The sequence below is a fragment of the Taeniopygia guttata genome, chromosome 6 (genome assembly GCF_048771995.1).
Source record: "Taeniopygia guttata chromosome 6, bTaeGut7.mat, whole genome shotgun sequence".
NCBI lineage: Eukaryota > Metazoa > Chordata > Aves > Passeriformes > Estrildidae > Taeniopygia > Taeniopygia guttata.
Genome location: NC_133031.1, coordinates 9,768,341 through 9,791,829, shown reverse-complemented (window position 1 = coordinate 9,791,829; position 23,489 = coordinate 9,768,341). Strand labels below are relative to the sequence as shown.

The 23,489-nt window shown below is 38.0% G+C and overlaps 1 protein-coding gene across 7 annotated transcripts in view; it reads left to right on the top strand.

The window, feature by feature from the left end:
• The window catches only part of GRID1 (glutamate ionotropic receptor delta type subunit 1), a 482,872-nt gene that overhangs the window by 438,243 nt on the left and 21,140 nt on the right, over window positions 1–23,489 (top strand). For 4 of the 7 annotated variants that reach the window (XM_072930971.1, XM_002191537.6, XM_032749269.3 and 1 more), the window contains 3 exons: window positions 13,628–13,823; window positions 20,980–21,146; window positions 22,480–22,720. In XM_072930971.1, the coding sequence (XP_072787072.1) occupies window positions 13,628–13,823; window positions 20,980–21,146; window positions 22,480–22,720 (604 nt within the window). Of the gene's footprint in view, window positions 1–13,627; window positions 13,824–20,979; window positions 21,147–22,479; window positions 22,721–22,977; window positions 23,070–23,489 lie in introns of all 7 variants that reach the window. The other 3 variants (XM_072930974.1, XM_032749270.3, XM_072930973.1) reach the window with 2 other exon arrangements.

Below are 23,489 nucleotides of genomic sequence, written 5' to 3'. Positions count from 1 at the left end.
AGATTTACTTATTTGTATTTTAATCCCCCTATTTCTTGTGTTTTGGTGACAGCTGAAGATTTAGAGCAGCTTAGTTGGGGTGATAGGCCAGCACTTGGAAGACTTGGGTGCAAATTCTTATTCTACCACAAGCTTTGTTTGATCTTGACAAGCTTTGCTTCCTCCCTGTCTTTGTTCTCTTTCTGTATAACACAGTGGTCATATTTTCTTATATGGCATTTTGTCAGTTTAGCTGTTTTAAAGATGATGGCCATAAATGACCATATTATAGCAGCACTGCAGGTATCAAAAGAAGATGTATTTTCTAGGTTGCATAGAAAACAGAAGCAATCTCAAAATAGTTTATGATAAAATGAGAAAAGTACTTGGAAGATGCCAGCCAGAGGGAAATGAACAAACATTTCATCCGCTGTAGTTAAGTGGATTTGATAGGGTTGGTGTCAAGAACCTCACCAGAATTCCTCTGTATTCACAGCAATTTTATCTTGAAATTCCTCATGTTTGAAAACAGCCTTTCTCTTGTTAATATCAGACGTGTCTTTTTAAATATTTCACCGGATTTTATTTTGTTATGTTTAATTTGTACTATGTTTTTCAATGTCTGTGCAGCACCTCAGGCATGTTGGCAGGAGGCACATATGAATGAGCATGATAAAAAATAATTATTGTGATTATCATTAAAGGCCTGTGAGCAAAAGCTTCAATCATTAAACAACTATATTAAGTCCCTCCATAAAAACAAAGGCTAAATAAGAGTATAAGAAAGATGCAAGAACTCAAAACTTTTCTTCCTTTCCGGAACATTCCCTCTCTGGAGCACAGGGGTGGATTTCCCTGGGAACAGCTCTGTGCAGCAGGGCAGCAGTGCTCAGGGGCAGACCTTGCCAGCATTTGCCTTCAGGCTCTGCTCATGACAAGGCTCTGGGCTGCTGCCAGTGCTCCAACTCCCATTATTTGTATTTTCCTTTCACTCCTATTGATGGTGCTGCCCAGTGGGTGCTGCCTGGAAAGCCACAGAGTCTGGAGCCTTTTGAAAAGCTTTCTGAATGTTGGCATATGTCGTTCAAGCACGGTTTAAAATGGATCCTAATTACTCCTCTAATTGAACAAGTGGGCAAGCATCTAAGTGCAAATATTTCCCAGGGACATTTTTCTGAGAAAAATGAGAATGCACAGCTGAAAAATCAATGCATTCCATCTCTCCAGTTGCCATTAAAAAATGTGGTGTAGATTGGAGATCAATGGTAAACCAAGAGATTTGTGATTCCACACCTCTCCAACTTGACTTTTGAGAGATCTATGTCATAGCATCTCTTCATTTGTTCTGGTTGCTGAAAAGTTCTGTGACTGGTGTGGGTTGAGGAATTAAAATTCAGATGCATGCACAGTTTAGAGAAGAAAATGGTTTGGTTATAACATTAGCAAAATCTACCATCTGTGCAGGTAATAAAATCTTTATTATTTTTTTTTCTTTTGCTTTGAAAAGAGAAAAATCTAGCAAGAGTAGCAGCCCTCAGGACAGCCCATCAAAATGTACAAGGACTGGTTTAAATCTGATATTTGGTACGCAGACTTTCCTCAGCTCGGACAGAGTCACCTTTTGGGTCAGATTGTCTCCCATTAATGTAGGTTATTCCCCTGCTGTCCACAGAGGAGCTGTATGCTTTCTGCATGCATTCAATCCCACTGGCCCCTGACTTACACCTTCCTTGTTGCAGGAGGAGGTTTCTTTTTATTACATGGATAGCACCTATGACTTATTTTGTCAAGTTCTATTTCCTATTTGACTCCTAAGGGATAAACAATACACAACACAGTAATAAAAGATTTTTGCTCAATAGGATACTTAGATTTCTATTATTTTTTCTCTAAAGAAGTTGATTTAATGTCTTATATGAACTGATAATAGCATCTAATATAGCAGGATATTAAAAAAGCAAAATAATTATTACTATAGCAAATCAAACAGAAAGGGCCTTAAAGCTTCAGACATCTCCTAACAGCTCAATCCATCATCTCTAAAGACAAAAATAGGAGGAAGAAGAAAAACTCCATAGAGAATGCTCTTTTGAAAATAAACCTCTGTCTGAACCATTAAAGAAGTTGGCCAGTGGGTTTTTTTTTACCAAGTTTTCAGCCAGATATCTAAATGGCATTGTGAAGTGAAGCAGCTGCCTGCAAACCAAAGCAAACCAAAACCTCTGTAAAATAATGTGCATTTTATATAATTTATATGTACTGGTCAGAGCCCTTAGTGTAACAGTGGGCCCTATCATAAAAGTCATGCAGGTTCTGTTACAGGGTAGTATAGTGATTATTACTGCATAGGTTTACAAATTGCCAGAAGGTCTCTCTGAGAGCATTCCTGAAGCCAGAACAAATAAATTGTATTCACAAAACTACCAATAGTAAACACTTAATCACAGTAAGTTCATTCCTGCAAAACCAGGAGATGAAAGTCACTGTTCTTACTTATAAGAAGTTATACTGTTTTTTTAATTACTGTCACTTCAGACAGGGCATACATAGGCTTCCAATCCTGCTAATCTCTTGAAATATTTTGGGAACTGCTTCATTTGTTCATGTAAGAACACTGTCTTCTCACCTTGCACAATTCCTCACCAACATTCCCACGTGAGCAGTGGCTCTGTCATGTTTGTGCCATGATTGTTCACTGTTAGATTTTCTCACCCACAAAACAGCAAAGGTAATTTTCCCATCTTCTGCTCCGGACACTGGAACTTCAGTCAAAGAGTGACACAAATAGCTTTCTGCAGTGACAAATCAAGCAAACTAAATTTATTGGTGTTTTGAGGAGGATTTATGTTTGCTTCTTGATTCTTTTTATCTCGTGCATTTGCACAATTCCTGTACATTTATAGTATGTACGGTTAGCTAGTCCAATGGCTGCGCTACTCTTTAAAATTTAAAGAGAATGATTTTGGTTTTCTAGGTCCTGAAAGAGCTCTTGCAGAATCTCTTGCAGCTTCTTATACTTTCTTTACTAGTTCCTCATGTTAAGATAGTTTGCATCTGTGTCTTTGATATGGTATCTTTCAGGAATTGCCAGCCCTTCTGTATCCTTTATCCTTTAAAGCAACACCCCGAGAGATTTTCTTCTCTAGTTCTTGATGTTTGTTGAGGCTGGTCTTTTGAAATGTAGTATTCTTATGTTGGTAATCTTGTTTGGGTTTTTATTCTGCCTCAGGATATTAAATTCCAACATCTTCCAAACACTTTTAATCGGGATGCTTTTCTCTTTGACGTTCCCATTTAAATCTATCAGATCTAAAATAGCCACTCCCCTCATAAATGTCTCCACGATAGAAGAGCATTCATTCTCACACCAGACACTCTTAACATCTTAACTGATATATAGGATGATATTTCATCTACTGAAAAAAATAGTTGTTCCAATACATTCTAAAATAGTTATCTTGCCATGAAGTGGAAATCTGTAAACTTGCCATTTAAAGAAAGGATTTAAAAATTGAATATCTTTTTATAAAGAGATTTAGAAACTATTCCTGATGATGCAAAAACAAACCCAAACCAAACAAACCCACAAACCACACACACAAAAAAAAAAAAAAATAAAAAAAGCCCAGCAAAACATTTTTAATCAATGCAGGTTATGGATTTTTGGGGGAGAAAGGAATTTCTTTTCCTTGGGAAGTAAGACACTACTGTTTATTACCATGAGTGCTATCCTCTCAGTTCTTACTTTGCAAAAGATTGTCTGGTGAGAAAGAAAACTTTTCTGGAATAGTACTGTGTTGCTAAGAGAGGGGTTGCAAGTTTTCTTTCCATTTCCTGGGCTCATCTGCCTTACTGAGCAATGTTCTCTTCTTCTGCACGTGTGCTCCTTTCTAATATAATGCAGGAATGTTTGCAGACTCATCTGGAGATGAGGGAGAGAGGGGCATTGCCTCAGAAAAGCTGTTTTAATACAGCTGACAAAAGTTTGTTGCATTACAAGAAATGTAATCACAAGCATTGAAGTTGTTTGCCTTCTAAACCAATAAAACCAGACTGAGAGAATGTGCCACTGATTTAGTTTAATTGATTTATGAATAGTCGTGTCTATCTTGAAAAGAATAGAAAACCACCAGTCAGAATGGGGTGGATGTTAAATACTGTTTCTTACATAAGGCAATAATGCAATTTCTAAGCTCATATTTCAAGGTATATAATTAGGCTGCCCAATAAACTAATTAATCTCAATATAAGGAGCAGCCAGTTGTTTTTGATATGCTTTTTTTGGTGTTTCTAGTATGAGATTCAGTATTCAGAGAGACTTGTGTTCAGGGTGAGGAGAAGGAAAGGACAAGGGGTAAGGTCTCTCTTCCTGGTTACTTTCCTGTACCTCAGGATGAGATGGGAAGTGCACCATACACTGTGTGCTCAGTCTGGGTCCTCTGAGAAACAGGCATGTGGGTCTCCAGACTTTGAAATATGCACATGTAGTTCATGCACTTTAGACATAAATAATAACTGATGAATGCTATATGTGTTTTCAGTATTAATGAAGAGCCCTATATTTTGATTTCCCAGGAGTATGTAGCACATGCTCTAGCAATCAAGGTGCCTCTTCAGAGTCTGTGTTTTCTTTTCTTCTTTCTGTCAACAGTGATAACTTCTGCTTTGCTCCCTGTGGTAGGGGAAGGGTGTGAAGCTGTTTTCCAGCATCACATTGTACCTTTGACAGATCTGAATTCATCCAGCCACTCCACCCCAGCTGTGAGACTGCTGACATGCAGGACTTCTGATAAATCAAAACTTAATAAAGAGTTGTGTAGGACCTTGTTCCACACTGAGATTTCATGATCTTTAATGATATCCTAACAGTCATTGTAAAAAGTGCCACTAACCCCAAGTAAAGGCTTTGTAAGCCAGCACCAAGAAGCCAAGCTTATCTGTTGCCCACTCAATTTAATTAAAAAGCTGCTCTTTGTCATCTGAGCACAAAACAGGACAGCAGCGTTATCAGTACTTGGAACAGCAGTGGAAAAGGAAGAAAGCAATTTCTTCCCTCTCGATCTTAATCATTAATCTTCATTAGGATTTTTAGCTTCCAAATGTGAGTGGTAGAAGACATCAGGGTAGCAAACAATTTAAAGTGCATCTGCATGTGTAATAGGTAGTTTGTTATTTTCATTATAGGGAAAAGCATGTGTCAGTTGCCAGATGTGTTTGATTCAGACAATATGATTTTCATGCCAACTTTATGATATGTTTGATTTAGGTGAAGTGACTAAAACCTGCTGTTGGGACTGAGGTGCTGTTAAACACCAGATGCATTTTTTATTTTAATTAATAATTTAAGGAGTAGAATACCTTGCTTTAATTAACATGTTAACCATTTGAGCTACTCAGAGAAGGCCACAATGGCAAAGTGGTTTACAAGTAAAGCAAGAAAATACTCAAAGGGAGTCCAAACAAGAGTAATTTTTCCTCCAAATTTGCTCTTGACATGTTTTTGCCTTTTCTTTGCATTGTAATTTCTGTCTTGCTATTGAATGGAATATGGAGTATGGATGAAGGATGTAGAATTACCCAGATTTTTTAGCAGGACTGATTATTCTGGATTTGCAGGGTGAACAGCAACTGTTCATAGATACTGTGAATCCCTTTCCAGACTTTTAACTGAATCTTCCAATGTTGTACAGATGTGCTGTTGTGCCAAATCTTTCCTTGATACGTTCTGAAAATCTGCCCAGTCATGTAGCAGTTTAAATGTGGGTCTGAGCATACAAATTAAAGCTCCAGACTTTGAAATCCTGTGCCTGGATCTTAAAAGAAACTGTAATGTGTTAGACGAGAGTCTCTTTGTCAGTCTGATAATTTTCATTGTTAAACTGCAAACATGGTGGGAAAACTGGGGAGTATCTTAACGTTATTAAGTTTTTAAAAATATGGAAAAATGGTGTGATGAAGAGGGTTCTTTAAACAGCCCTTGTAAATGTAAAGGAAAGACTGGCCTTTGACTTCGCTCCCTTAGTTAGACATCAAATGAATTCGTATGCAATCATAAATGCTCAGCTGTGAGAAACTTCATCCAGGGATAACAAACTGTGGGGCCACAGTGGATCCAGCTTTGAGATGCAAATTCTCAGAACCTAGTTTCCATTGTTATCACTATTAATGGAATAGTTTATTATGCAATTTTTTGGTTTTGAAAACATTTCAAGCAAAACAATCATAACTTGTACTGTAAGTGCCATCACAGTTTCTTTACAATGTGCTAACAATTCAGAAAACATGGGGCATCCAGAAAGAAAAAATATATTATAAATAAGTTAATGAAAAAAAATCAGCAATCTAAGTGACTTATGCTTTTACTGCCTGGAGGAGGTTTGGAGAGGAGAAGGGTTGGAGAAACACTTTTGGGAGTATAGTTAGAAACACTGGACTGGCAACCAAGAGATGTTTAGCTTATTTCTATCTGTTTAACAGATTTCTTTATGTGCCATGCTGGAGCAGGGCCAGAGTCAGCTCTAGGCAAAATGAACTTTTAGGATCCAGTGACAAGTCAAGTCACACTCACACAGATCACTGCAGATGATTGGAATAGTTGAGGTGGTCCTGAGGGCATAATTTAGAAATAGCAATGGATAGGAATACCCAGAGGTTTAATTTTGTTTACAGAAGAATCTGTTTTACTGATTATGGTGAGATATATATCATGCAATAGCTCTGCAGGAACAGAGCCCCAGTGAAAGCACTCAGTCTGCAGGGAAGCCAGTGCTATATCAGGAGTTAAGAAAATAGTTCTCTTTAGTTTACTTGTCTTTCCCTTTGCATGTAGGAACAGAGGCTACTGGAAGTCATTTGAAAGAAATGAAATCCGTTTGGAGACTGTACAAGTTCAGTGCTTCTAGTGCTTTGTGTATGTATTGTTTGGCTATTTTGTTTTTCATTTTTTTTACTCTTTGTATTTTTGTCTCCAATCCTGGGAACCTTGAGCATGTGCTTTTTTGTGCATGACTAGTTTCACTGATCTCAGCAGTACTGCTCTATCTATTGAGTCTGCTAGGTAGCTTACAAAAGAAGTTTCTTAAAGGGCAGTAGAAGATCTCCTGATGCTGCACTGGGTGGGTGACAGAACTGTTGCCACCACACATGGCATGAAGAATTGTAGTAAGCCCCTTCCTCCTGGGGCAGAAATAAAGCTGGCTCTTTATTTGTATCTCCTCTAGGGAAAGGACAAACATCCTCTCCCTAGAACTGAATGTTACATTTTACTTTTTGTTGCACCTAATTTAGGGCAGTAAGTCCCGATCCAATCAGAGCCTCAGAGATACCACCACACTGGCAGCAGTGACCATTATAACCATGAAAAAAGCTGCTGCAGTGCCATTGCCTGCTGAGGAGTTCAATCACTATTTGTTTTAACTATAGGAAGAGTAGGTGGTTGACATGGCAACATGTTCTGTGACATATGTCAATTGATTGGTTTTGCCACTGGAGGAAAGTCCCCGCTTCTTTGAAATGCTGTGTAGCAGCTGTTCCTGCCCCACTGGTGAGGACAAGAGCAGACACAGCCCTGACTGTCTGCCCTGTCTGTCTCCTGCTGTGGTTTGGAAAGGTTCTGTCCTGGTGTGAAGGGCTGCAGCTTCGCTCATTCTGTGTAGTTTAATCTGTCAATACTTACGGCTCCCCTTGTAGAAACTCCCATGAGGCTTTTTCTGTTAAGGCTTTTGTTTAAAGGGGATAGTATTTTTCCTGGAGATCAGATAAAAGGAGTTTTATATGAATTATAATGCAGTATATATTTGCTGGTGAAGGACTTCACCCAGAAAAGTGTATCCTGAGCATGCAAGTACTGCTGCTGATCTCTACTGGACCACCTCTGTTGCTAAAGTTAAAATTATGCTTAGAGTATTTGATAAAGAAGCCTCTTGGTCTGCACATCACTGCACTGAGACAGAATTAAGACCATTTAAAGTGATTTGTAGTGAAATGGAACAATGCAGAATTTGATCATGTCACTATAGAGAAATTGACAATTTAAGGATTGATTTAAGATCTCAGTTTAATTGTTCAAAATTTCCAAGAAAATCTGAGATACCCAAATGAAAATCATGGACCCAGTTCTTTTGAAGTCTAAGGTTATAAGAAGTGGAGATAAACTTGTTTGCATTTTAATTCTCTGTACTAAGGTTATGGCCATTCTAAGAATACCTTGAACAGTTTTATTTGCCCCACTAAGAATAATCTTTAAAGCAGCCCACCTTTTAATTTTTGCATGTCCAGTTTAACACACACTAACACCATTCCAATATTTACCTGGAACAAACATTGAAAATCTAACAAATTATGTAATAATTTTTTTTTTTTAGTATATTTACTTTTTAGATTTGTAGGTGCTAAAGATAGGTTAATTCTAATGTTACCTCATTGTTCAGCCCCTTCTTGTACAGCTGAAGGCTCATGAAATATTAGTTGCACTAGTGTTTAGAGACAGTAGCTGCTATTCTCTTCCATTCTTAAGTGGGCTTGTGCTTTTTTATCTTGCATTTAGCAACACAGTGAAACTCTTCATGCAAGTCTCTGAGTCAATGAGACTATCATCCCCTAGTGGTACTTTATATCCATAACAGAGGGAATTATTTTTTTTTTTCAGCTCTTCAACCAGTTAAACTGTTCAGCTTGGGTAGACCAGCTCTAGAGAATGTCTTTTTATGAAAGTTTGAACTCAGATCCTGATGGCTGAAGACAAGCTTTACCCTATCCACTCATGAATTTTGCTTAAAACAGGAGTTCCAAAGATTATTCATTTGTGAACAATGGACCGAGGCTCAAATTCTTTGCCTTGCAGATTCATAAATGAATATAAAAATTAATCAGGACTCAGATCAGGACTAAGGTTCTGAATAGTGAGATCTGCTCATGTAGACATTGTACCACCTCAGTACCACTTCAACCTTGATTCAGCTTTGCAGACTCTTTTCTCTTGGGGGACACCTACATGGCAATGCTTGGCTTCCAAGTTCATCTCTCCGTGGGTAGATTGATGTGGTCAGCAGCGAATAACAACATTTTCTTATTTGTTCTCATTGTCATTGAAAATTCTCCCTTGGAGGGAGGAGGTGTCAGCAATTTTAGAGCTCAAAATTCTGCACTTTTCTGCAGTTCACATTAAGCAGAATTCTCTTTCAACTCATTGCTTTCCACTGGGTATAACTTTATCCAATAAATCTCCTTTCAGATAGGATTTTATGTTCTAGGTTGTGGCTCTTAGGTGTTTCTTAGGCTCACAGTGGTGGTATAAGCTTGTCAAAATAGTTCAGATTCCTCTGTTTTCACTTTGAAGTTTACTAGGTTTACTGTTTTCCCACTGCATAAAATACGTATTTCCCTCTCACATAATTGTGTGGAGAAAACAGTTCTTAGTGACTGCACTTATATTTAATTCTGCAGATGTAATGAATTCTTAACTTTTGGGAAAAAAAGTTTAAAAGAAAATAAATTAGCCTCAAGGCATTTAAAGATAGAAATGTAGGACCTGTACTATATGTTTCCTATATGCATTTTTAAGACTTCATTTAGGCAGAGCAGCTTAAAAAGTCTCATATCTCTGGTACACTTTATCTTGATGGCAACCATCACCTAGAATATTATGCTGCATTGAGCAAAAATCTCAGGGTCACTACAAAAAAAAATATAATTTTACTTTTTTCTTTTTTGAAATGACTGGAACATGTTTTTCTTTTGAAAAGTCTTTGATCACATCTGATAATCCAGTTCCCTCCAGCTCAGTTAATTGATCAACAGTTACCTCAAAGCACCTGGTGTCAAGTTTAGTCTGTCACTTATTATTCATCCAGAAGTCTTGGGCACATAGCAGCGACAGAGTAAATTAAACCCATACTGGCAGCGTATTTTTAGTCTTGTATCTACAGCTCCACGAGGCTTTTACAAGTAAGAAAACATCTCCTAAAAGTGTATCTTAACCAGTATTTTTATTCTGGCAATTAGTTCTAGTGGTCTAATCATAAGTGCTAATACTGCTATTGCCTGTCTTCTGCAGCATTTTTTTAATGCCAATAAGTTTTTAACAAACAAAACAAGCAGAGAACCCAGCCTTCAGTTGACTCTGCATGAAGTAATTGTAATTCCACTGGGAATACATAGCAGTGGTTGCATTCATCTAGCAGGCATAAATATGGGCATTAAATATTTTGGCTGGTAACACAGGTTTTAAAGACAACATTTTTCTTTAGATTGAGTGCAGATACATTTACTTGAATCAATTGGTTTACATATACTTGTCAATTATAGCAATCACACTGTGGATGTATTTATCTACAAATTGAACTTGTGCTCTTGTAAGTGAGGGACTTTTTTTGCTTTACTGGCTTTATCTTTAATCACACTTACAAAGAGCCTCTAATGGCTTGTGAGATCCAATAACTGAGGTGGTAAGGTTAATGGGGCATCTTGCTATGCTGCACATTTTTGTTGCAAATAATTTTGTATATTAAATGCATGAAATCTTTGCCATAGGAAAGTGAGACCAGAATTTAAGTGGCTAAAGGACCTGGGTCCAGCTGACAGCTGATAGCACAAATAAAGCTCAAGAACAATGACAGCAGCTGCCTTTAGAGAATGACACAACTGCAAGATACAGCCAATATCTCAAAAGTAGCAGTGAGTGATTTTGTCTGGCAAAGACAAATTTGAGGAATTTAAAACAGCAGTAAAACCTACTCTTGTGATTATCTTTACCCTGTAAAAAGTAGGAGATAATTCATCTCCATCCAGTATTGTTCATGTATGTGCCCATGCCCACCATGCCTAAATTTTTTGACCACTTCTCTAGCCATGGATGTGCTGAGCATCACCTCCACTTTCAGTGCAGAAATACAGCAGAGATATTTTTTTATACAAAGAACTGTGGCTGAGACTGCTCCTTGCTTGGGTAATTACTGAGATAGATTTTTTTTGGATAAGTGGTCCAAACCATCAAACATTGCACTGCAACTCCTTAGAACACACAATACCCCACATTTCCCATTCCAAGGAAATGCTGCCAGCTAAAGGGGTTACCTTACTCCCACACCCAGGCCAACACTGTGCTTCCCTCCCTGCCACCTCTATGCTTGTCTGGTTATTGCAAGCACTTGATTTAAAGCCCAGATTTGCTCTCTCTGCCCTGTGATGCTTCAAGAATTGAAGAAACTGTGCTGCTCGTAAAGCAACATGTACTGGGCTTTTGTGCAGTACTGATTGTCAATAAAATGTAAGTTAGTTAAAATAAAAATACTGATTGTCAATAAAGTTCAATTTAGCTAAAACAAAATGCACATTTCTAAGTAAAAGCTTTCATGGCAATAAAGGAAAACAGCAAATACTGATAATATTAAAATTGCAAGTTTAATTATTTTTTTTAACTATCCAAACCCTCATGTTCAAACTTTCAAACAGAATAGTGATATCGGCAGTAGGCATTTGTAAAGCTGTTACCAGCTGAAACCTGTGTTAAAGTATATTAGTTAAACATACTTCTGCTACTATGCTTCTACCCAGCATGCTTTCCTACACACACCAAACTCTCTACACTACACCTGGTGGGAACTGTTGCCACAGAAGACCCTCTTGTGTATACTGAGTACCTTTCTTTTCCCTATAGGCAGAAATGTGTCTTTTTAACAGTCAAATAATTCATTCTTGGGGCTTAAGCAATTACCTGGGATATGATGAAACTTACTTTAAAAAATAAAGACAGAACTAAATGCAGCATGTAATCATGTAGATCAAGACTGGAGGAAAAACGGTTCCTTAGAATATACAGGAAATATTTAGGGAAGCAGAATAGACCTTTCAGGATTGTTAAAGAAAGAAAGAAAATGTGAACAAATTCCCCCATTTTTTATTAGCATTTTGAATTTCCAACAACCTCCAGGGTGTTTATTTTGTACTTTATCAATTGCCATATAAAGAGCTAGGGAAGTAACAGGAGGTTTGGGGTTTGATGGTACTCCTAGAGTTAGCCCAAATCCACAAGTGTGCAATGTATATAGAAAGAAACTGTTCACACAGCCTTAAATCTGCTTAACAGCTTAAAATGATAAAAGTCCTTAACACAATTTAAGAACTTAAACCACTTAAACTGTTTGAAGCAGCTTGTGAGTTCGAAGAGTTTGGGGCAGGGAGTGTGCTGAGAGGCAGCCCTTGGGGATGGGTCTCCCACTCCAGGAGTCCCAGAGAAAGGCACTTTTTGCAGCTAAACCTGGGAGGCCTGGGGGTGATGTGAGGGAGAAGAGGGAAGAGCTCGCTATGTATTTTTATGGGGTATTGTGTATATGCCCAGATTGCTTTGCTTTAAATAGTGTAGCAGGGAATGTTACAGGCATGTGAGGTGTCAGCAGTGGCATCTCCCCAGTGAAACAGGGAAGAGGGTGGCAGAAAAATATTGTCTGCGACAAGTCTTCAGCTGTGGAAAACAGCTTTGGCTCATGGACCAAGGGAAGGCTCCTCAGGAGCATTGGGAAGAAATCTGCACAAGCTGCAAGCCAAAATGTTCTGCTTTTGTGGCTCCAGGAGCTGGATGTTTGGGGGAGGTGGCCTTTCAGATTTATTCATCAGGAAGTTTTTGTTTCTGGCAGATTGTTTCAAGGAAAAAGAAATGGGGTGAGGCAGGGTGGGTTGCTTTAGTTTAATTGATGTCAAGCAATGTTAGTTGGTTATATCAGAAGCATGTTGTTAATATGTGAAGTCACACATTTATAAAGCGTTTTAAAGAAAATAAGCCATTATTTATGAGATTCAGTTTGGTCCCTGCTGCTGTGTGGGGTCATCTGTGTGTTGTGTATGAGTGCTCTGGCACAGCACAGAGGTGATACTTAAGGACAAAGGAAGAAGGCACAGGAATGAACCTCTGAGAGAGGGAAAAACCCAGCCAGGATGCTGCTGCTGATGGCAGTGATGCCACCTTAAATGTTTGGAAGCTTGGGCTGATTTTCATTGATGCAGGCAGTGATTTACACCTTTCAGTGCAGAGAAGGCTGTAAAACATGAGTGAATTACATTCTGTGCAATTTGAAAATAAATTGTGCATTCACAGCCACTCGGGGTGAGGCCCATTTACACTTCCAGAGTTGTATATGATGAGTAAATGAAAGTTAGGCCTCTGTGTGAATGAAAAATGTCTATTTTACCAGAGGCTGTGAAAAGAGAGAGAAAGAGAGACTTGGTGGAAATTGGAAGCAAGATTTTATTTGTTTGTTTAAAACACTCATATTGATTTGGAGTCAGATGGAGCATTGATATAACTGCAAACTAATTTCACTGATTTCTACGAGGTATTTCTGATGAAGTTGATGGGGCTGGAAGTTTAGATTTATAATCTGAGTATTTCCTGTGTTCAGGTAAGTCTTTATCCCATTATATTCTTGTGCAATCTTGGTGGCATATTTGACATGAATGTTATTGCTAAAAAAATTATCTCAGTACAATTAAACAAATATTTTGTGTTCCTTTTTGATGAGGAATGAAATATGGAAATGTTATTTGGTGAGGGTGCTTTCTGATGAGTGACAGACATAGAAATAAACCATTTAATTAATGAAGTCTTGCTAATGTACTACATAATACTAATTTCTCAATATCGCTTGAATTTCAGAACATTTCAGGATCTGTCCAAACAAATGGATATATCTTATGGTACAGTCAGGGACTCAGCAGTGTATGAATACTTTAAAGCAAAAGGGACCAACCCTTTGGAGCAGGATAACACATTTGCTGAACTGTGGAGGACTATCAGTAAGAATAATGGGGCAGATAATTGCGTATCAAACCCTTCTGAAGGCATCAGGAAGGTAAGACTGGATCACAGGGGTTTTCGTTTAATTTCTGTATCAATGTTGTTTCTATGCAGTTAATGTTAAGTCACAAGGAAAGAAATTACAGTAATTTTAAAAGCCCCTAAGTTCCTATATAAAATTCCTCTTAGTACCTTAATGGCAGATAAGAATCCTATTTTGGTGTCATTGTTCTGAATTTAAGCACTTTAGGTCTGCCTGGGTCTTAAGGATGTAAGTCCTTTGGATCTGGTCATAAAGTTTCTTAGTTTTGTGGGAGCTTTGATAATGCCTTTTTGAATGTAATTCTTTACATTATGCAGTACTGACTCCCGTCCTTTGCTCATTTGAGTTTGTTTTCTCTTTTCTGAGTTCATGATTGGAAACATGAGTAAGAATTAAGGGATCCACAGAACACATACTCATTTCTCTTGAAACAGAATTTTAATGCAAGATTTTTCTTTGTTTATCCCAGACTTTGAAAAATGCATTCACTTGACACTGTGTTTTAACAAAATGTTATTTCTCTGAGATAAAACTACACATTTTTTTGTGGAACAGAGAATTAATGTGGTATTCAAGGACTGATGTATAACAGCTTAGGATGCTGCATCTTTGTTCTAAGCCCTGTGATAATGAGTACTGGCTGTTACAAATGCCCACTCACTCACAGCCTGCCTATCCCCCTCTGCTCCCCATCTTGAATCTCAACAAAACCAGGCAGTAGCTTACATCAAACACACGTCCAGTACATTGCACAGAAGGGATGCATGCTGAAAGCCTTGATGTGCTGCTCCTTTAATGAAAAGCATCCTCTTCGTCTCTCTATCGATTTTTTCCCTAAAACAAGTTAACAGTTTTTATTACCATAGTGAATGTTTGATCAGAGATACTCTTGTCAGTGAAACACCGATTTACTAGTTCTTTATGCTTTTGTATGTTGGACATAATAAAATGGTTTGGGCTTGCATTTACTTTTTCTTTTTTGAATTTTTGAAACCTTTTCTGAACAGCTAGAGGGACAGTATCCAAACCGGTTTTACAGTGCCATGAAGAGGGTGAACAAAAGTAATGCAAGCCATCCCATTTCCCAATTCAAACTCCTTTAGCAAAAGATTCCTCTTTGCTTGACTTTTGGACAAAATCTTTATATGGACACTCCCTTGTCTTAGCATACAAATATTCAGTCAAAATTTGGGTTCACCCTGCCCATCTCTCAGTTGAGCTTCCCCAAAGCCTTCTCCAAAATCCTCTCTTCCTTAGGCACAAGGTAGAGCTCTGGCAATAGCAAAGTCTGCAGTGGTTGTTGGCTTCTTTTTTATCTTAATCTGCTCAGCATTTTATGAAAATGAGGCCTCTTTTGATATGTTTTGGTAGCATTTAGAGGAGAAATAGAGACATTAAATACTTTTCTATATATCCTAGCATTTAAGCCAATAATAAAACAGTTTAACTAAGAAAAATATTCATTATTTTACTTTTCTTTTTTCTAACATTCTTATGGCAGTGGGTGCTCTTTATCCATGGAATTGTAAATACTCTTATTCTGTAAGCCTAGTGCATGCTGCCATTTATGATAGCTACATTTGCTAAGCCAGAAATGTAACTGTAGATTGGCAGGCAGTTGAGAATACCAATTATATTGTCTGTATGGAGCTGGCAGCTCCATCCTATCTATGTGATAATAACTTTTCATACTAAGTTTGATTTCAGTGTTGTAGGGTGATTTTTATATAACTAGATCAGCTCATTCAATTAATGTCAACAACTAAATTTTACTTCAGTCCCCAAAGATGACCGAGACCACTATTTGATTAGACACCTACATAAATTTGCTTTAATATTTAATAACATTGTCATCTAAACTATTGTGTTTATAGTTTGAGTGTCACTCTTCCTAGCTCATTGAACTCTCTGAATAAACAGACAAGTTTTTTATGTCGAGTATTATGGCTCGAAATTCTGGGGTTTTTTTTAAAGGAGAAATGATGTCAGCCAAGGAAATGAGAGTTTCTATCCACAAACACATATTGCTGCATGAAAGAAATGTAAATGTGCCTTACAAATGTGTTTCATAGGAAATGGGAACTCTAAATCTCTCTAGAATAAAAAGATTCATAAAGTATTTTTCTGAATGAGGACTTGCCTGGCACAATGTAAAAGAGAAAAAAAATCACTACTGTTCTTTCTTCCCTCCTTCTTTCCATTTTCTTCAGACAGTATCACAGTTCAGCTGCAGTTACAAACAAAGCCATGCCACTTCAGTGCAAAACAGGGAGTGCTGGTTATTTGTGCCCCAGACAGGTATTTCAGGTCTTTGTCCCTATCCCATTTATATTTCTCCACTTCACAGCCCTTTGACTGTCTGAAAACAAAGGGATGGCAGTGGAAGAAAGCCATGTGAGCTTTCATGGTGTTTGGTTGCCATGGCAGAGATGTCCTTCAGGCCCAGCAGGGTCCCTGCAGCCGCAGTGACCATCTCCCATGGGCAAGGCACAGCTTTTGCAGTACTGGAAGAGCCACGGAAAAGGCAGGAATGCACTTCAGTGTCACATAAATGACAGGAGGACTCCTGAGAGCCAAGGGTGTGGGGAGGAGGTTGCTTTTGCTGTATTCCCAAGGTAGTTGAAAGTGATCATTGAAGATGGAAAGCCTCCTATTTAGCAGTACCTCTAGCACAGCACAGGAGCAGAAACCACACAGACCACCAGTCCATACAAAATGCTCTTTTGCCACTTTGATCTGTCTGGGACTATCACAGATGAGCATTGATTAATGCTGTCACAGGAAAGTTTCTACAGCCAGGGTCTTGGTGAACTCTTTGCTTTACATCCACTGGCAATCAGGGTAATTATTGATTGCACCAACATACATAATAACTTGTGGTTTTTATTTCCTTTGGGAGCACACATTTTTGCTTTGAAAGAATGAAGTAATATGATCCCCATGTGATCCTGCATCTGCTATAAATACAGATAGGAGAATTAAACTCATTATTGCATTTTATAATGCCCTGCTTTGGTTGAGATTGTTTGTTCCCGTCTAACTAATTTGGTGCCAGAATTTCTCTGAATTTTTTCTTTTCTTCCTGCGTATCACTTTTGATGAAGAGCGATCAAAACCAAGTAGAGCGCAAAATGAGAATGCATCATTGATTTAGGCAGTAGCACAGTAAGAATTTTCTCATTCTCTTTTTTGCTTCCTTAATGATCACTGAGCATTAAATCAGAGTGATCTTCTCTCTTCATTCTAATTTTGAGACTATAAGTAGCTTAGAAGTTCATTTAGTATGATTTTTTAGAAGCTACTTTGTCCACAATGAATTTTATATTGTAAATTGTGATTGCTCTCAGAGAGCTTCACAAATGTCTTCATTTCTTGACCCATCAGCCTTTGAAGCAAAAGCAAATGCTTTCTTAAACCTGAATCTATTGCATCCTGTAGTGGTTCCTTAATTATTTTAATATTTTAAACATTTCAACAGGACCAAATGGCATGTTCTTCTTTTTATTTGAACTATGTGTCTCCTCTTAAAGCACTTTTTTATAGATAATAAATGTTATCCAACAGTCTTTTTGAACTACTCCACTAGTGCCAATGTAAAGGTCACTTTTTGATATTTCTGTGGTACCGGCCATATAATGGGATCAGCTACACTGACACTCTGTACTAGCAGTAAATTAATAATGAATTTTGCATTATTCTGGCACTTCTGTCTTAAGTATGATAGCTTCTTCAAAAATTTCAGATAAATCACAGATATATCAGTGATTACTCTGGAATCAATATTTTTTCATGTTATTATTATTTCTTATCATGCTTTCTTCGAAGCAACATTGTTTAACCATCAGTAAGGCAGGACCCTTTGAACAATATTCCTCTATCTCCATCCGTTCTGAAGAGTGACATTATGGGGTTGTTTACTGCTTTGATGGAGTATTATTTTCTTTCTGTCCCTTGTCTTTTCAAGAAGCCATCTTCTTTGGCCTTTTAATTATTTTAGGATTACGAAGAATAAATATTTTTAATATAAGGTTTGCCTAGAGGTTCTTTTTCTTAAATCTGTTTTCTTAAATCTCTTAAAGCAAGGATAAATCTGGTGTCCTTGGTGTAAGCCAAAGTAGTTGTTCTACCTGGGTGGAATAAATGAGTGCTGCTTTGGCTGACTTCCTGATAAAGAGGTTTCTGAAAATTTAACCAAGTGATTTTTAGTTTGTTGTGTGGCATGCCTGTATACTGAGAGTATCAGTAAGGCCATAGCAAAGGAGCAAAATATGAAATACAATGAGAAGAATGAAGCATAAATTTGAGCTCATTATTCTGTGTTTATTTCATTAAGTCATTTTTTTACTCAAGCTATCTCACCTGTTCTCAGCTGGCGTGTGCACAGGCCCTTTCACCAGTCATCCTACATTCATGGCCTGGAAGTTAAGGGGCAGGCATGTCCCTTAAAGACTGTATGAAGACATGGAGTCTTTCATTAAAAAAAAAAAAAAAAGAAAAATGTTTAAACCAGATTTAAAATCTGGGGTAGATTTTTTCACTGAAAATAAATGTCAGTTTTATTTTATTTGGATTTTACTGCTTGCCTAGTGAAGGTATATAAAAAGTCAGCCTACTTCAAACACACATGCATGTGTGCACTTATGTATCTTGTACATATGTTTTTCAAAGTTTGACAGCTTTTCCTTAAATTGAACAAATGATACTGCTTAGCTGTCACAACAGATATTAACAGGGAAGTGAAGGATGCCGAATTTAGACAGCAACTAAACATTTGTTATAAGAAAACTTTCCACACAACGAACACACTAATAGTATGAGGTCTTCACTCTTTAGGGAGGAAAATTTCACAAGTGGAAGAAGTTTGGAAAGAACTAAATCTTCCCTTAGGAAAAAGGGATCTTTGCAGATCCTGGTTTTGGCAGTCAGAGAGGGAGGGGACACAGCCTTGCACCCAGGATTTCTGAGAGTTGAGACGCATGCGCAACCAAGAGTTTAAAATTCAGGTTCCTGATTATGCTAAAATGATCAGGCTGTCACAGAAATAATGCCCTGCAGATGCGATGACATTGGACAGGCTGATTTATGTCATTAAAAATATGTAAAATAGATGTGAAGAGATCTGTCAGACTTGGTTTATTGACCGTTTGCAGTTGCAGCATGTGATTTAGGATAGCAGCACTGCAAACACAAGAGAAGTAGACCTTTACAAAAGATCCGCTGAACAGCATTGAAAGTCAGTGTACAAAGCCCTTGTATATAAGATAACATACAGAAAACTGAGGATTGAAAAGTAGACTCAATAATTGCTTTTCTTCTTTAGCCAGTGCATTGTAATAGAAATCAAATATTTGAGGAACATCGTGTTCTTCGAGTATTACTAAGAGATAGATAAAGAATGTATTGTGTTGTCAGTGTTCTTTTCTAAATTGTAAATGTGAAAATATGATTTGCTGGCCAGTTCTGAAAGAACAGAAGATAAATACAGCCCTTTAAAATGAACCAACCACCAAAAACCCCCAAAAAACAACCACAAAAAAAAAAAAAAATTAAACCAACTAACTTAAAAATACTCAGACAAATGTAAAACACATTTTACCATAGTGAATTAGGCCAGGTCTTTCTGGGGTGTCCGATTTCAGTAAATCCATCAGGCAATATTTTTGTTCTCTAATATTATGGATTTTGAATAAATTCTGTGTACAGTAACAAGTGCTGCTGCTTTTGATATCCTGAGGACTTATTTTTAATGCTGACAGTTTCCTATAATAGGTAGCAAAATCCTATGTATTATTATTTACTATGGAACACAATGTGGCTGAGTAATAAAAATATTTTTTTCCAAGGGTTCAGTGTACAGACTCTTAAACATCTTACCAAAAAGAAAGGCTATAACATTTCTACTCTGTTTTAACCCAGAAACAAATGAATTTGTGGATCTTTGCCGCGATGTAGATAAAAGGGAATCAGGGAAAAAAGGTGGATTACAGCAAGTACCTTACAGAAAGTCTAGGCAATATTATTTTAATCTTTGTTTCCCTGAATTCTGCCTCCTAGAAGATACCTCACCCATTTGATTTATTGTCATGTGTAAGCAACTGTAAGGGACTTCAGAAAGGTATGGTTTATTTCAAACTATGATGAAGTAACTTATCTTATTTGCTCAACTGAGGAATCCATTGTAATGAAATAACTGATAGAGTCTTACAAACTTACAGGTGAATTCAAAACTAAGCTTAGAAAATAACTGGAAGGATTAACTAATTCTTTGCCAGAACTACAGCCATTTGCTAGGGGAGCTTTGTGAATCAGTTCCCATAAATAAATATATACAGGACTTCAGCAACTTAAATATATTTGGCAACCAATGTTTACTTTAACCAACAAAATGATATTTTATTTTACTATACTGAATCCCTATCTAGATATGTTTCTTATGTCTTGTGTTAAGGTGATTTACATTCATTATCTACACTGTGTATAGGCCTTGGTTTCTGTCCCAGTTAAAGCTGATATTTAAAAATATCTGCATGGATGTGTGTTAAAACAATATTTATCCCAAAACTGAAATAGTAATACATGCTTGTGAATCTTCTTACCTGTGAAGAAAAGAGGGACTCTATCAGCTCAGTGTGTGCCTTTTGTTACAGGACTAACAGCTCTCAGTAGAGCTGTGTTTACTTGCAAGGGAAAATTGTTTATTTACGTGTTTATATGAGCAAAGCTGAAAAATTACAGTTTTGGTGCCTGTGATGCTCATCACTTAATGCTCATACTATGCCAGTCTTGTCACTTAAATGTATGGAACCACTCACATTCCATGTCTCCTGCAAAATATGCAATGAATTTCACCATCCAAAGCAATAACTTTCATTTATAATTAATAGTCTGTTACATAAGCCTCACCTACACTTCTAGATGGCTGTGCTATCCTATGTGCATACTGAAAAAGGAAGATATTTTAGCAAGGTTTGAAGTTAGTGATGTCCTGCTGGGAGAGAAAACTGTTAGAAATTTATTAAGATGTTGAAGATCTACTTATAAACTGTGACCTAATGAAATACCACCAAGGAATAGTGGCAAGATCTGGATTTGTTTGCTAGCTTAGGTTTTGTCTTACCTAGAAATGCAGTTTAGTTTAGACTGTCACATGTTCATGCTGTATTTACAGGCAAAGAAAGGAAATTATGCTTTCCTGTGGGATGTGACAGTAGTGGAATATGCTGCACTGACAGATGATGAATGCTCTGTGACAGTCATTGGAAACAGCATCAGCAGCAAAGGATATGGGATAGCACTCCAGCATGGAAGTCCCTACAGAGATCTTTTCTCCCAGAGGTAAACTGAAACAAAGCTCATTTTATAGGATTTCTGTCTATAGCCAACAACTGTTCACGTTAATTTTGGCACTTAATTATTAAGGAACAATGAATACATGACAGCAGAGAGGTTAAAGTCCAAGCTCCAACAACGCTGCTGCTGCTGCTCCACGTGCATCTGGTTTGGAGGAGGGGACTGGAGGTGACATGTGGCCTCACACCTTCAGACCGCACTGCCTCTGGCAGAGGACTGATGTCCTCAGAGCTCGGTGAGAGGTGGAGGAGAGATTGAGGAGACACCTTGAGCTCATGCCACGTTCTGCAGGCTCTGAAGGCGTGTGTTGCTCCCTGCAGTAAGCAAGCAGCAGTGGCCTGTGTTATCCTTTAGGGTGGAGGGACAGCTCGAAGACTCATGATGGTGCAGGGAAACAAGAATTGCATGGGACTGACAAGACAAGAAGACTATAAAACGATGCTGTGTAGTGATCTCTGAGCTAGCAGCTGGGTATCTCTTGTCCATGTGAATGTGCACCCTGAAATGAAGACACACAGCTGTGCAGGGATGTGTGCCCTTAGCAGAAGGTGAGCGCATGGCTCCGCTCCTGGCAGGGATCTGAAGCAAGATTGCCTCATCTTGCTTCTCCTTTATCAAAAGGAGCAAAATTCCAGCTGCATAACTAGAGACAAAGCTGCCTCAAGAGAAAAGATTGTTAGTAAACAGCTAAAACTCTTATCAAACCAAATCCAAAATGAATCATTCATGCAGAGATGGGACACTTCACAAGAGACAAAACAATGATTAATTAGCAACTGTTAACACAGTAATTCAGGCATTAAGTAACAGCATTGAAGTAAAATCCTTTTGAATAAACTACATTTACTAAAATAAATGAGTTGGTCGCTGCTTAAACAGATTTGTACTAAGTGGTGCACAAACAGTAGCATGTTTAGCCTCATATATTTTTGGAATTATTGTAGGAGAGCAGCAGTGGAGTGGTTGAACATTTCACTAGCGGGACCAGCTGCTGCAGCTGAATGTAGCCAGATCAGGCATAACTAACTGGAATGTGGTGATTTCCCCTGGAAATGCTGTTTGCACTGCAGTGGAATTTTGACAGTCTCTTTTTTTTCCTAAAGTTACCCAGTCGAGTTTACCTGTTGCAGTGAGTAGAAAGAAATCTTGGTATAAGGGAGTTTCAGATGAAAATTACAACACTCTGGTGGTGGAGGGGGGTGGAATTTTGAATTCTGGGAGAATAGATTTAAGAGATGTCAAGCGTAAGGAAAAGACAAAAAAAAAATCTGTAAAAAATATCATTGCAAATAATACTTGTCTCTTGAAATTTATGCAGGATCCTAGAGTTGCAAGAAAGTGGAGATTTGGATGTTCTTAAACAGAAGTGGTGGCCACGGATGGGACGTTGTGACCTGAATAGCCACACCAATGCACAGACAGATGGGAAGGCACTCAAGCTGCACAGTTTTGCAGGAGTTTTCTGCATTTTAGCAATAGGCCTTCTTCTTGCTTGCTTGGTGGCAGCATTGGAGTTGTGGTGGAACAGCAACCGTTGTCATCAAGAAACACCGAAAGAGGTCCATAACTTTTATTCTTATCACAATTAAAAGTAGAAAACACAAAAGAAAGAGAGAGCAAGTGGAAGTTGTGGGATTTTAGGTGCTCTCATGCAATAAATTTGATTTATTTTGATTTGCCATACTAAGCTTTGCATATAACTTTTTGGGTGGTTGTTTCTAAGAAAATAAAAGCAAACAAACAAAAGTGTCTTTTGTGCACATGGAAGGTGCCAAACTGACAGCCCTGGAGACTAAAGTCCTCTATTTATTTGTAGAGCAGATACAGCATGGGCAGCAGCAGTGCAAACTTCCCCTCATTGCCCCACCAATGTGCCTCATCCCTGACCTGGAGAGACCACCTTTAGGGGTAAGAGAGTGGTTCAGCAACACGCCCTAAGCCACTCTGCTGTGAGTGGCAGGGAGGCCAGTCACGGGCACCCAGCTGTGCCATCTGTGCTGATGTTTTCTCTGATCTGAGCCCCCATCCATTGGCTGGGAGATCCGTGTCCATCCTGAGCAGGCTCTGCAGCTGCCAGACGTCTGGTAGCTGCTCTCTTTCATGGCTGACCTAGGCTGAGTTTGAAGAGGTACACGAGCAATTAAAAATAAATCAGCTAGTTAATAATTGAATAAGCCATATTGCCATGACACTGTTTAAATGCTTGCTTTCTTTTGAAGTAAGTTTTATTTTTAAAATTGGAGCCTCTGAGGAAGCTGACCTTCATATAATGTGTGTTATCTAGGAAATTATACCTGAGAAGTTCTTGGGTTTGAAGTTTCCATGCAC